Genomic DNA, 15,621 nt, shown 5'->3' on the forward strand with positions numbered 1-15,621 from the left:
GATATGACATCACTCCACTCCACCTCTCTCTCTCACACACACATACTCACATATACTCTCTCTCTTTCTCTCTCACTCTCTCTCCCTTCGACACTTTTACCCCCCTGCTCCCGCTACAGTATGTCTCTTTGGTAACCAAAGTAGCTTCCTGAACCGATCCACCGCAGTGCCTGGGACAGACGGAGTGAAAGAGAGAGTGAGGAATTTTAGAGGATGGGTAAGGGGGCTTAAGGGAAAACACACAGAGGAGAGAAGAAGACAGGGAGAGAGAGAGAGTAAGAAGGAAAGGGGGAAAAGGAGAGAAGAGAGTGAGAGGAGAGACAAAACCCCAGCAAGCCTCCCTGGTGTGAGGTTTCTTGGCTTACTGACGTGTGCGCACGACTCTCGTGGCACGGTGAGTATTTCCCCCTCTCATTGAATACCTGCATTTATGCGTCTTTTCGTAGGAATTATAATCATGACTCCCCGTTTTGTTTCGTCTTTTTAACCCGACTTAAAATGTACGTGCCTGTGTGACAGCTGTGAAAAGAGCTGAATTCATAAGTCGTGTTAGCGTAAAGATAGCCGCTCGTGCTCCAGTGAGAACGCACGCGAGGTGGTGGTGGGGGGCAAAAAATGTTCTTACCTGACAGCTAAGTCGTTGAGCAGCTCTATTTATTTTACCCATTCCGGTTTTTCAACGTGAGTCGCTCACATGTTCCCTGCTCTGTGTTTATCATCTCAAAACTCCGCGTGTGAGTGCGTGTGACAGCTGCGGGGGTGGGGGGCTAAACAAACCCGTATAGATGCTCGTGTGACTGCCTCACTCAGTACTAGGGTGTTCTTTTGCGGGTACGTGAGAGTATAGTGGCAGTGTTTATCTATCCGCTTTGCACCGTGAAAAAAAGAGAAAGAAATGATGCGAGTGGATTGTCAGAGTGTGTCTGCGCAGAAACCACGAGCAAAACCTTCTACTGAGTCATGGTATCCACGTTTAGTTCCCGTGAAGTCTTTTATTTCCTAATGAGTGGTTTCATTGATTTCTCCAGGGCTGACAACCAGTGCACACCTTTTAATTCGGGGTACGCGCACTCCCGTTGTGCGCGTCCATGTCGAGTACTCCTTCCATTTTTTGGGCCAAGGTCTTTTCTCGTGTTAACCTATATCTTCTCGATACACTCCTTCTGTGCCTGTCTTTAAAAGATCTCTCCACACGTAGTTCGTCCCCATCTTCTCTTCTTTCTGCTGCTTTTGCTTTCGTTTTATTTAAGCTGGGTTGTTTCTTTCACATCCTCTCCTCTTTTCCATCACTGCCTCTTTCTTTCTTGGTGTCTCTTTCCTGAGAGGCTTACAGGTGATGTCAGTCTGCAGATTGTGACAGATTGGAGTGAATTAAACCTTTTGTCCCCCTTGTGGCTCCTATCTAACCAATTCAATTGGCTCATTGCTTTCAGGATGAAGGAGCTGAGGGGCTGTGTCAGAGCACTAAAATGGGATTGTTATCACAAATCTAACAGGAAACTGATTTTTTTTCTCCTTTGCTCTTTTTTTCAAACTCAAACCCAATCTTAAGTCTGAGTGCTTATTTCTTCAAAAGCCACAGCAGCCCTTTAGAAGATTTCTGGCACAATAAATCAGTGCTTTTAATTTTTAATCCCAATCTCTTACGAGCCAGCAGGTCGTATTTTTGTTGTTGTTCTTGGATTTCAGTGTGTTTCTATGACGTTGTGCTCAAAAACAGGGTGCTGTCCGTGGTGCTGAACAAGTCTGAAAACAGGGTGCTGTCCGTGGTGCTGAACAAGCCTAGGAGAGCAACTCGGGCACATCAACTCGTTTGTGCAATTTTGCAACTCCACTTTGATTCACACTCGTTTCTGACCACTCTGGCATTTCCTCCAACAAGTTGGGAAGTGTGATTATTTCTTCGTGAGCCCACTCCTCTGTGTCCTCTGATCTTATCTTTATACCTCATCGGTCTATCCCTCCAATCATGCTGTGTCATTTCACGGAGTTGTTTTTGAGTTCACGGTGACCCTGCCTTGAACTCTTTAACTTAAACTTTTCAGCACCAGTCGACTGTTACTGTGGCAGCGGGAGCTGAAATTGGCCTGCCGTGTGATTTAGACCCCCCAGTTAAAGAAGGAAAGTTAAGACCAGGGCAGCAGGAAACTCATGTGCAGCTTAAGCCCATGCAAATCCTCAGTTGTTCCCTTGTGTGGCAGATGACAGTGCCAATTTGTATCCTGCCCTTTATGTATCTTGTAAGTTTTCCTTTTAATCTCAGTGGCTTTCCATCTTTCATGTGTTTGTCTGACTGGACTTTTTGTGGTTGTGGTTCCTCACTTCTGTCTGCCCCATTAGTAATGCAATCCTTACTTCATCTGCTTCTTTCATCCTTTCAGATGCCCAAACTTGTCATTTCTCAGACTATTTCTCTAATGTGTACCCTCTACCATCACCCAGTTCTGTTCTTACACATCATTATTGTGCCTAGCGCACAAAAGAAACTCTATTCATCCCTGCTGCTGCATAGAAACTGAGGGAACTTAGTGGTCACATCTCCCACAATGGGTGTCCAGATAAGACGAGACCAGGCTTAATCTTTAAGAGTTTGTTCCCCAGTAGACTACTTTTTTTGTAACCAGACTTCTCAAAGACTCAAAGGTTTGTCATACAAAGAGAGAGCAGAATAATAAAGTGGTTCTCATGTTTTAGTCATTATTTGACATTAAAGTTTCTGTTGTCACAGCCGTCGGAGGTGCACGATAAATGGCCCACGCTGTTAAATTAATTTGCGACCCTGAGCGTTACTTTTTTAAGTCATTATTTTATGCAGATGTATTGTCGTATGTTTAATAGGTGTGAATAATTGATTTGCAGTTTCTGTGCAGCAAAAAGGGGGTCAGGATTTACAAGGGGTGATGCAAGAAACTGTGGAGATTTTTATTAATGACCGTGAAACAGTGTAGTGTGAGTTCAAATAAGAGCTCAGAGCAGCAGTGATATGCTGAGGAAAGGCTCAAGCGCACATTTTTCAAACCTTAAAGCAACGTGTTACATCAGCTGAAGAACATGGATGATTCCACTCCCGTCCTCTACTGAAAGAACAAGAGGTTGAAGCTTGAGTTGTTGTTTAAAGAAGTTCTTTTGCTTTCTTTCCAAGCTCCTTAGATTGCCATGACCTGGATGACTGAGAACCTACCCAAATGAGTTGCTACATGTTTACCAAAATTAGATGGTGTAAGGGTGAAAAAGGGGCAGCACGGCGGCACGGTGGTTAGCACTGTTGCCGCACCGCAAGAAGGTCCTGAGTTCAATTCCACCATCAGGCCGGGGTCTTTCTGTGTGGAGTTTGTATGTTCTCCCGGTGTCTGCGTGGGTTCCCTCCGGGTACTCCGGCTTCCTCCCACCGTCCAAAGACATGCAGCTTGTGGGGATAGGTTCATTGGATAATCCAAATTGCCACTAGGTGTGAATGGTTGTCTGTCCCTGTGTGTTGGCCCTGCGACAGACTGGCGACCTGTCAGGGTGTACCCCGCCTCTCGCCCTATGACAGCTGGGATTGGCTCCAGCACCCCCTGCGACCCTGAAAAGGATAAGCGGAAGCGAATGGATGGATGGATGGTAAGGGTGAAAAACCATCCATGGTGTGGTGAAAATCAACTCTGGTCTCAAGCAAGCTAAGGGTTATATTTTAAAGTGGCTACTTAATTCTAGAGCGCAATGGTTAGCACTGTTGCCTCACAGCAAGAAGGTACTGGGTTCAAATCCACCATCTGGGCCAGGGCCTTTCTGTGTGGAGTTCGCATGTTCTCTCTGGCTTCCTTCCACGGTTCAAAAGCATGCAGTTAGTGGGGTTGGGTTAATTAGTGATTATAAATAGGTGGAATGGTTTTCTGTGACCTGTCCAGGGTGTACCCTGCCTCTCCCACAATGGCAGCCCCACGACACTGAATTGGATAAGCAGAAGAGGATGGATGGATGGATGGATTACTTATTCTACCTATAGCCCACAGTTTCGATGAACACAGCCCTGAAAAATGATGTTTCCTTAGTAAGCACTAGGACACTAAAGTAGTTTTTAGTGGCTTATGTCAGATTGCAGTGCTTATTTAATGCTTCTATTACACTGTCAGGTTTTATTTATTTCATCTTAATTGCTGCACACACTGCAAGAATGTGAAAATCACAAACTAAAAAAGTGTGCAGCTGCTGATAAATGCAAGTCATTCCAGACACATCTCCAGCATCTAAGTGATTTCAAATGTTGACAGTTGGACCTAATTAGCCGTCTAAAGCTAGAGAAACATATTTTTCTAAGGAGTGTTAAGAATGTTTAAAGATTATATGATCATACATAGGGAAATGTGTAAAGAAATGCAAACACCATGATTAGTTAGTGGGAGTGTCTGCAGGTGATCACCACACACTATGCAGCTCAAAAAACCTGTGTTAATAAGGTAAGGGAAAAACCAGGGTGAAGACCGTCTGGCAGACACTCACGTCTGCTCATTAGGCTCATTAAGCTCGTTAGGCATGTTGTGCATCATAGTACCTGAAAGCTGTTCTCTCTTCTCTTCCTTCATCTGGATTTAAAGAGATTTTTAGCAGGAAAAGCAAAGGGGGGCAAGTATAAGATTTTGAAAAGTGAAAGGAACGTCAGCCTGATGTCCTCCACTTTTGCAAACACTGCAGTGAATACAAATCAAAGGAAAATATTCAAACTCTCAGGCTGACAAGTCATCTTCATTATTGTAATAAACCTCACAATATAGCTATAACAAATTACAGTAAGCATCAGCCTTCTCTGTGTTTCGCATGCCTCCATTACTTATGAAGCTGATGACACTGAACAAGGTTCCAAATTAAGCAGAGGCTACACAGACACAGAAACTCTTGAATCTATACAGACAGCATGTTCAAGTCTTTCCCGGTCAACCAGAATTAAGTCACAGAAAGACCATGTGTGAGTCACGTAAGACCTCAACTCTCCTTCCTAATCTGTGTATCTGTTTTTCTGCTTTTTTTTTTTAGTCCTTTCATAATTTTATTTGTGAATTCATCATTCGTTTTGTTGGCTCCTCTCTAACCTTAAACAGGATTGGTTGCCAGTGAATGTGTCACTAACTCTTCTTTAGCAATAACAAGGCAGGACAGGAGGATAGCCTGTAGCTCTTTTTCCCCATGTGAGCGTGTCACATGTCTGTCTCAGAGTTTCCCGTCTCTAATGACCTCCCCTTAGTGAGCCCTTCCATATCTACCTATATTTCTGTCTGCAGTTTTGATGTGCCTCTCTCATCCTGCCTTCCAGATGAGTACGTGTAGCAGCCGTGCGTTAACCATCCTGTCCACAGTGTTCGGCGCCTGCGGACTGTTGCTGGTCGGGGTGGCTGTGTCCACGGACTATTGGCTCATAATGGTGGAGGGAATCATCCTACAGCAGAACCAGAGCCAGGAGGTGAAGATGGCGCTCCATTCAGGCCTCTGGAGAGTTTGCTTTGTGGCTGGTAGGAAGATACAGCACATGTATATATATATATGCAAAGAATGACTGAATTCATATTTGATCATCACGCAGTGACAAACACACAGAAAGAGCAACAGAGTGAGAGAGCAGAAATCAGAGAAAAGACAGCTAGCAACCTTCCGGCCTTTGGAATCATAGCTGTCACAAAACATGATCGTTACCTGTGAGCAGGACTGCAGAGACCCACATGCTCTTTTGATTTTAGTGTGTTTCTTCATGCACCACTGACTTTGATCCTTGACCAACCCCAACATTTTCCACCTTTTGTGGTTGCTCACAGGATCAGAAAATGGGAGATGTGTTGCGTCAGAGTATTTCACCGAGCCCGATATAGAGATCACCACTGAAAACACTGCGAACATCCTGAGTGAGTAAAACACAGCAGCGGCATTACACTTCATCTACTGTGTGAGAGCCTGCGGCGGTGTCCCCCTGCTGACTGTTTGAGGGTACTGATGTTTGAGTGCAGCAGTTCATCAGTGTTAAAATTCATCAGCAGGTTCTGTAAGTTGACAAGTTTGAGAAAAAGAAATCCAAAGATGTTGAATTTAGAAAAATTATTCATCCAGTGATTCAAAGGTTTTATTTTTTCATGGTAAAGACTTTGCATGAGGTATAATATGTTTTGTGTTAAACCCTTCAGATTGCAGTAGATTACCAATGAATTAGTAAATTCAGTGATTTAACTCCATAATCTATTAGATATTTCACTACAAATTTTATTTATATAGCACGTATTAAGTGTAGGACTGTGTTAATAAAAAGGTTTTGAGTCTGTTTTTGAATGTACGCACAGACAATGTATCCACACTAACTGAAAGCACCCTTTGTGGACTGAGATCTGACTCTGAAAACGTAAAACATTTGAGCCTGGTGACCTCAGTGGTCTGTCTGGGTTGTAGAGAGTGAGTGATTATATTTTTGTATATCTGCAATTGCTGTAATGCCATTTATTTATATATTGTTGTCAGAAGTCAGAAAGAAGAAAATTACAAGGAATTAGAGGGGGGGGAAATGACAAATTCCTGTTGTCTCCAAGTAGAAATGTTTGTGTTTTACAAGTTTTATAGGACTTTCCTCGTAGACGTGACCCCATTGTAAAAAAAAAAAAGTTTATTCAATTCATGCTCAATTCATCTAGGATGAGACATAAGTCTTATGAAACATGCAAGACATAAAAAAATAATGTAATTTAACTCTTTTAAGGCCAAGATTATCATCTCCTCTCTCCCCAGTTTAAGGTCACATCCTAAAACGTGCATTTAACACTGTGACCTCTCCTTCCTCCAGAGATGGTGCGTACGGCCACGCCCTTCCCGATGGTGTCGCTGCTCTTTGTCTTCACTGCCTTCGTCATCAGTAACATCGGACACATCCGACCTCAGCGCACCATCCTGGCCTTTGTGTCCGGCATCTTCTTCATCCTCTCAGGTGGGACCCATTACTCATGTCCTGCTGTTACTGCTCCCTCACTCTGTGATTGATTACAGCGTCCTGGTGTGTCCTGTGTCACACATGCAGACACTCCATCACAGCTCTATTTCTGGTCTGTGATGCAGGTGTGGGGAGTGTCAATAGAAAAGGTCAATGGATTTGCTTTGAATGTTCCCGCTGGGTTTTTCATTTGACTTTGTCTCGTATAAACTTTATTAACTTGTTAATTAGGAGTAGCTCTTCCTCCATATTTTAGTGGCATATTTTTAAAAGAGTGTTAAAAAAAATTGCAAAAACCTTTGAATATTTCTTAAGCAGCTTAAGCAGGTTTTTCAGCAGCATTTTCTTCATTAGTGCAGCCGGTCTTGTTGAACAGCAGATGGCGGTAATGCTCCCGTTTCTGGTGCTCAGCCTGATCGTCAGTGGCCACATTGGAGCTTGTGTTCTCTGGCGGTTCTTTCTCCTAACACGCACTTTTGAGGAGGAAGCGTGACTGCAGAGCTCAGAGGAGTATCACGCAGAGTCTGATATGATGACTTCGACATGCCATTTCAGAGTATACGAGGTAATAAATGTTATGTAATGAAGGTTACATAATGTTTATAGCCTCTGCTGGAGTGTCACAGTGTTTTACTTTATGCCTTATTTTGATAATAGGGTGATAATAAGGTGCAAGTGTATCAAATTGCTTACATACTCTGCTGCACTAAGCCTCTCTGTGCCTTCCTCCTGCCTTCCCTACTACACACCCCTCTCAACCCTCCCTCCCCAGCCCCTCTCCTTCCTCCTATTCCTTTCCTCACCCCTTCATTCAAAGGATATTATTTCTGAGTCATTGTTGCTGCAGTGGTGTGTGCGGAAGGATGTTCCACTGGCATCTCTGACGCTGTAGTCTGGTAAATATTGTAGTTTGTATTGGCAGGCTGGGTGCAATGGCACCCTGTTCTGGTTAACATAACAGTATTCAGCGCAGGAAATAAAAAAACAGCATGGGGCCACAGATGTTTAATCTTGGTTAGAGGCTCTCCCGCTCTCTCTGTTACTCGCTTTCCCTCCCTCTCTTTTTCTGTTTATCTCTTCCCCCAACAAACACACCACAGATGAGCTGCACGCCTCCTTGCACCATTTACCTTCATGTTTGCTTCCCCTTTGTCTCACACTCAACACTTCTTCTTTTCCTGCCTCTGACTGTGCACGTGCCTGTGTGTTCCTTTGGATTTTCAGGCATTAACTCAGATAAAGATGTACTTCTGCTGCAGGATTGACAGCAGCACGGTTTCTGCATTTCCCACGCGTTTCAAATTTAAGTCAACAACGAAACCAGGCCATTCACGTAGAGGGCATAAGCACTTGACAGCCCTGTAGTGCACGTGAATGTTGCGGTGAAATATTCATATTCGCTGCTTACAGCATGATGCTGTCTTTGAATATTGATACTGTGATGTTGGCCATATGTTGCATCTCATAATTTTAACATAGCCAAAGTAAGGTGGAGGGCAGGTAAGTGTTCCTGGAAAAGAGAGGTTTAAATGTTGTATGGGATGCTTCTGGCTGATTCCAGATCATCCGTTCACGTTTGAAAGGCACTTCTGTTTCCAGTACAGTGAATATACTGAATTTTTCACTATAACATATTCAAGTTTTCACAGCATGCTGCATCAATTCTGACTGCATGACTTTAATTAGCATGCTATGTTAGAGGAGCAGAATTATTCTCTTTCTTTTGTTACATTTTAAGTGGGTTTTTTTCAGGGTTTCTTCTTCTTCTGCCTTAAGATAAATAGCAAGTAACTGTTAACTGTTTAATAAAGAGAAATATCCTTACATACACCTAATCAGAAACAGCAGTCATTATAAGAGAACCTTATAATACTTAAATTATAATTTTCCTCCCAGTAATTCATTTTCCCACCTTTCATACCCTGACATGCTGCCAGTCTGTCTTAGTGAATTAAGTTATTAATTAAGTTGTGCTAGCATAATAAGACATTTTTATAATGAAGATTTATTATTATGTATTTATTTATTTGCCTGATGAGGATATGAATGACATACAGTATGCCAGCATGTTCATTCATCCACTCATATATTAAAAAGAATGTGGCTTTCCTTGTAATGTGTTGCAATCCTCACATCATAAAAACTAAAGGATTTGAAACTTTTTTACAGGATTATGTTTGAGGTGGTTAAAGGTGTGTTAAGCACTTGGTTATAGAAACACTGGTGTTATGGTTAAACCTGGAAAAACACAAAGGTGGTGTGACAGGTTACGTTGATATATCCTGATATATCCTTTTTAAATCAAATTGTCACAAAAGTGCTTTTGAATCCTGAACCTAGTTACATGTTAACTGCATGTTAAAATCATTTGCCGCTGAAAGTAATCCACAGTGACAGTATGCTCTATTTTATTTCTTTTTATTTTATTTTTTGCAAAAAGAATCTTATTTTTTAAAAAGACTGTTTTCATTGTAAAAGGAAAAATGTTCAAAGGTCTTTGTGAATAACTGATATGAAATTTCTCGTCTGTCTCTCTGGTGTCTTTTCCATTTCTCGATCAGTGTAAGTATTTTGAAAGCTAATTAGCTGGCCTGGCCCCTCCCCATCTTTCTCTTTCACTCTGCACACATTGGTGTGGCTGTCTGGATCACTTTTGTATGTGACTTTCTTTCTTACGCTCAGTGTCATTGTTAATGTGCTGTGTGCAGGCCTCAGTCTGGTGGTGGGGCTGGTGCTCTACATCTCCAGTATTAATGACGAGGTGATGAACCGTCCCAGAGAGCCTGAGCAGTTCTTCAATTACCACTACGGCTGGTCCTTTGCCTTCGCTGCCTCTTCCTTCTTACTCAAAGAGGTCAGTCGAGGCTCTGTGTGTGCTAGTTAGAAAATTTGGGAAAGAGAGTGAGAGGCCCTTTTCAGACATGAAAACGTGAAGCTGCTTCATCTTTTTGTTAAAGCACAGCATTTTGTCATTCAGACATGGTTCGCTTATACAATATTTTCCTCACTGCTTCATTAAAATATTCCCACTGCATCAGGGGCATCTCCAGATTCCCATTCCTGTGTTAGGTGTCTGCCTCAGAGTATCAGAGTGTGCAAAAGCACTATATTGCCAAAAGTATTCACTCACCCATCCAAATCAATGAATTCAGGTGTTCTTTCCTTTGTACACCTGTGGCCACTTCCATGCCACCTTTACAAGTGCGAGCGTGAAATTTCCTCGTGGCTAACGGTCAGCTGTTAGTGGTTTTATAACAAAGTGGAAATGAGTGGGACTGACAGCATTTTAACTATGAAGTGATAAGCCACGTAAAATCACAAAGCAGGGTCAGCAGATGCTGATTCTTTTAGATTAGCTCGAGAACAGTGCATAGAGAGCTTCATGGAATGGGTTTTTATGGACACCCAGCTGCATCCAAGCCTTACATCACCAACCACAAAGTAAAGCGTCACGTGCAGCGGTGTAAAGCACGCTGTCACTGGACTATAGAGCAGTGGAGATGTGTTCTCTGGAGTGACGAATCTTCTCTTCTCCATCTGGCAATCTGATGGACGAGTCTGGGTTTGGCAGTTGCCAGGAGACCAGTAGTTTTTGAGTATAGGGGATTATGGGGGATTCTAGTGTGGGGTTGTTGTTCAGGTCTGGGCTCAGCCCCTTATTTCCAGTGATAGGAAATCTTAATGCTTCAGCATACAAAGACATTTTAGACAATTTCATGCTCCCAACATTGTGGGAACACTTTCGGAACGGTCCTGTTCCAACATGACTGAGCACCAGTGCATAAAGGAAGGTCCATAAAGACGTGGATTAGCCCTGACCTTAACCCGACAGAACATCTTTGGGATGAATTAGAAGGGAAACTTGAGCGAGGCCTTCTCATCCAACGTTAGTGTCTGATGTCACAAATGCCCTTCTGAAAGAATTGTCAAAAATTTCTGTAAACACACTCCTAACCCTTGTGGAAAGCATTCCCAGAAGAGAAGAAGCTGTTAGTGATTATTTCCAAACCTCGACCATTATCAGTTCTGTTGTTAGTAATATATTGTGTCTATATTACATATTGTGCTGGTGGTGCAGGGGTTAGGTCTGTCAGCCTCACAGCAGATGTTGGTTTGAATCTTGTGGTGGGCGGGGGACTCCCTGTGTGGAGTTTGCATGTCCTCCCTGTCTCTTCATTGGTTTCCTCATGCTACTACAGTTCTAAGATTCTGGATAAAGCAGATAAAGTGCTTAAGTTGCATTGATTAAAGCATTTTATGAACATGTGTTTAAAAGTGATTTGTACTCTAATGCACTGTAGAAATTTGGGTGGCTGTAGCTCAGGTGGTGAAGCAGGTTACCTAGTAATTGGAAGGTTGGTGGTTCAATTCCAATCTGCATGCCAACTATCGTTGGGCCAAATGCATCCATCAGAGTGTGAATGTTAGATAGAAAAATATTAAGAGCATTGAAAAAAGTGTATCAGAACACAACAGACTTGAAGATCACTTCTAACCAAATTTTCAACACAATCCTTATTTTTGAAAGACATTTATGTTTTCCCATAGTCTCTATGACTCCTTCTTATTGTGCCATTCCTCTTAAAAATATATATATCCTAGAAACACACCTACACTAATCAATTACGTTTGCTTCACATCTGTCGAAAAACATTGCCAGTATTGACTGTTGTGAAGTATAACAACACTTTTGAACACAACAATTTAAAGTGTCCTATCAACACTTTGTTGTTGTTTCCACTAGTGTAACTAAGAGCAGGATCTCTGCAGCTGAGAGAAAGCTGCGATACACCGCTGGCACACAGGCTTCAAGAGAAAGACTTTTCTTGTCTCTTGTGGATTTAGAATAGCAAAAATGCATCATGCCAAATGTCCCCATGTTAGGAGTTTAACAGCTCACAAAGTAACAGAAGACACACGTGAAGTTGTAATATTGTGCCTGCTTTCCTGTAATGTGACTGGAGGTAGTTCAAACTTGTGCTGCTTAAAAATTGACAAGCCAGCATTAAGAAAAAGTGACCATGAAGCTGATGCTGTAATATATGAGAGATGTCTGACAGGGGCTATAGTGTGTGCTTGAGTGTCTGATTGCACACGTGCAACACAGTTTGTATGGTGCAGGTACTCCCTGCTGAGTGTGATGATCTGTATTCTGAAGGTAATGTGAGGTATTAGTGGTTATGATGCAGAACAGCAGGGTTTCCGTACAGCTGTGCTCATGTGTGAATTCGTGCATGGTGCAGTTTCACGTGAGTCCTCATCTTCACATATCCCTTCCTTCTCTCCTTCCTCCTCCCCGTCCTGCAGCTTCCTCTCTCCTGTCATCAGTGGCCCTGCTCTTAATGTGCTGCAGTGGCTGATTCAGTGTAAACTAACTGTCTCCTCTGATTTTTCCCTCATCTTTTCTTTTCTCCGGACTCCTTGTTGGCTATTGTTTTACCTTTAAATTTATTTTATACATTCTTCTTCATGTCTCCTTTTATTAGTCATTTATAATCACATCCCACACACCTACTCGTTACTGTTTCTTTGAAATGTTGTCTCTGAACAAAATACGCACTGTCACATATAATCTAATCTCGCTCATCTCTTTAGGGGGCCGGTGTGATGTCAGTCTATCTGTTCATGAAACGTTATGCAGAAGAAGAGATGTACCGCCCCCACCCTGCGCTCTACCGCCCCCGCTTGTCTGAGAGCAGCGACTATAGCGGCCAGTTCCTCCAACCAGACTCCTCCTGGCCCCCACCAAAACGTGGACGCAGCACCTCTGAGGCCTCCAGCGACATCTCCATCCAGCTTAACCAGACTCCGCCAGCCCCATCAAAAAGCAACCTCCAAGCGGTTGGTCCAGGCAGCCCACCTTCTGGCTCTTCTTCCGCAGGAAGCTACCAGATGCCCCCACAGCCTACCGGTTATCCCTCCACACACACCCTGCCCAGGTCTCACTCCTCACATCCCCAGGGCCAGGCTCTTCCAATGGCCATGCCTCCATCACCCGTACCTCCCCCTCATTATCACACACACGTGCACATGAGCGCTTCCCCCTGTTAGGAATAAGGAGCTTCAGGAAGGAAAGTAGACTCTTCATAATCATGTACATTTATATGTGATGACAGTAAATGTTGAGCTTGAATTGCAGATCATGTCAGAGGAAGTGGAAGGAGACCAAATATATTTTCAAATGTTAGTTTTGGAGCAAATATGAACTGAGATCAAAGGCAGTTTTGGAGATTGAGCGGGAAGCTTTAACAAAAACTGTGGACTGAGAGAAACAAATAGGACAAAACATGGAAGAAGGGAGAAATAAATGGGAGGAAAAAGTGATTCCTAGAAAGACATAGAAGGTTAAGCTGAGTTACAGAGGAGATACCAGCGAGGGAGAGTGAGGCAGACAGAGCGTGGGGCTGCGGTATAATACGGAGATACTGCAGTGCTGCAGGAAATTTGTATGCACTTGGAAATGTACAATGCAAAACACTCTTCACAAAGAGAGAATGCACATAGCTTTTTTTTTTAACATACATATACTATGCCGATACATGAACTATGTACATTTTTACCAAATGGCAAATGCAGTTAAATATTCTATTGTCTTCTCTGAATTTAGTAAATCATCAATTCAGTTTCACAACTCACACTGTCAAGTTAGAGTGATCAATATCATGAATTAAAAATAGTTTTAAAAAGAAGTTAAGTAATGCTGAATTGAGAAAACTGTGTATGGATATCGTGTGAAAATAAAAAAAACACAGAAATTGATGATGCAATGAAACATCGTCAGGAGAAATCAACTTACTGTTTTACATCTTTGTATAAGATACAAATTTCTAACTTGCTGTATATAATTGCTCACGAGGGTGTCTGTAGTAAACTGTAAATGAAGCTTTGGCACAAATTACATCAATGAAAGGTCTGACTCATTCTGCTTTGGAGGAAGACTCTGCAACAGGCACACCACAGTCAACAACACGCCCTCAGGATGCAGGCATGCTGGTTTGAAGGAGGAACCACCCAACAATGATACAGGCGGCTGATGCCCTCTACTGGCCACTGTCCTGCACTGACCCCGGTATCAGCCATGGGTCTGGTTCACTACTTTAATGCACTCTTACTGCTTCCCTGACCTCCACTGTGTGTCTATGGCTGGTGCAGCACAGATGACAAAGTTACACTCATGTAAGGAATGTATGACGATGATGAGACGAGTGTTTGTGAACGATACAAATCAGGAGTGACACATAACTTTAAAGAATGATTAGAAAGATTTTAAAAGCTTTGTAGCTGTAAATGTCTATCTGGAAAAAGTCACAACTAAGTATTAATTGCATTTTTACTTGCTGCTTAACGAACAGCGGCACACACCATTAAAGGCAACATTTAATTTAACATTTTATTATTGCAGCTTGTTTGGCAGGCATTTGTGACAGCATTAGTACAAAGTTTTTAGAATATCTGAAATAATGTGAAAAACTAAAAAATATAACGTTGAGCTCTTTCTGTGTGTTGATGAGTCTCTGAGTGATCCCTGTGTCTATGAAATGCCGACAAATGACGATTAAAAATTTGTTATAATTTTTCATTGCAGTTCCAGAGTTTTCAACACATTCAGCTTGCTCTCAGGCAGGGAACATAAAATCCTCACATAATGATGCAGATTTTTTTTCAGTAATAATTAACATGATTTATAGATTTTAATAGTTGCAGATTAATTTTCTGTTAATAAACTACGGATAAACAGACTTCAGCATCTCTCTCTGGGATGGATTCCCTGTACCAGCAGACATAGGAGGCTCTTCTGTAAGATGTTTGTAGCCACACGTGATTATTTTGTGGTGGTTTTGAAATGTAGTGAGGTGCTTTCTCAGACGGTCTAGAACAGGGGTGTCCAAAATAAGGCCCGGGGGCCAGAATCTTCCCAGAAAAGAGTCCAGTTGTGAAGAAGGATACACATTTTGGATTTTTAACTGTGCTTTCATAAGTTTTACAACTTTTCCTTCCCCTTGGCTATTCATAAAACACTAATAGATAAACATTTAAGTGACAGAAAAGTTTACACTTTTCCACTTACTAAAGAAATGTCTGTTTTGTTTTTTGTTTTTTACATTGGATCCACAGTAAAAAACAACAACAACAACTGTTTTATAATTACAGGACAGTGGGAAATGAGCTACTAGAACTTTTTCAGTAATTTTACACATCTATTTCTGACAATTTTAGCACAAAGAGTCATGCTGACCGATTTCTTTCATTTATTGCAGCATCATTTCTTTATCACGTAGAAGAATTGAGACACGTTGTTGAAAGTGCACTTCTTTTTCTTATATCAAGATAGCGATTAAAGGCATAGTTAAACTTCTTCACACTGACAGAAAGGGGTGTTTCACTGGTCCGGCCCATGATGTACAATGAGTTTGACATCCCTGCTCTAGAAGTTGAACGCTTGTTAAATGATGCAGTATCACAAAACCCAGAGCAAGGCAAGAAGAACCTGCACATCAGAAACATAATTCTTTCCTCTATAATAGACACATTTGCTGTTTGTTTTAAGGTGCATCTCTCACAGCGAGACATCCCTATAATAATAGTGTATATGGGCTCATTATAAAGATCACTGTGATGCTGGAGATAGGGAAACACACTGATGTCCTTCACTGCATGAGTGGGATGAAAATTATAGCTCA

The 15,621-nt window shown here is 42.1% G+C and overlaps 1 protein-coding gene across 2 annotated transcripts; it reads left to right on the forward strand.

Moving 5' to 3' along the window:
* Positions 1 to 65: 65 nt before the first annotated feature.
* On the forward strand, positions 66 to 14,517 carry cacng7b (calcium channel, voltage-dependent, gamma subunit 7b). Of its 2 annotated transcripts, XM_026185717.2 has the most exons (6): positions 66 to 394; positions 5,291 to 5,486; positions 5,787 to 5,873; positions 6,797 to 6,937; positions 9,649 to 9,794; positions 12,536 to 14,517. In XM_026185717.2, exons 2-6 carry the CDS (start codon positions 5,291 to 5,293, stop codon positions 12,989 to 12,991), a joined length of 1,026 nt encoding a protein of 341 aa, XP_026041502.1. In that variant the 5' UTR covers positions 66 to 394; the 3' UTR covers positions 12,992 to 14,517. The 2 variants fall into 2 exon arrangements, with proteins under 2 accessions (XP_026041502.1, XP_026041501.1); XM_026185716.2 differs by lacking the exon at positions 66 to 394 and having other exon boundaries at positions 2,665 to 5,486.
* The last annotated feature ends 1,104 nt before the right edge of the window (positions 14,518 to 15,621 follow it).

Source organism: Astatotilapia calliptera, chromosome 11, assembly GCF_964374335.1.
Source record: "Astatotilapia calliptera chromosome 11, fAstCal68.1, whole genome shotgun sequence".
Classification (NCBI taxonomy): domain Eukaryota; kingdom Metazoa; phylum Chordata; class Actinopteri; order Cichliformes; family Cichlidae; genus Astatotilapia; species Astatotilapia calliptera.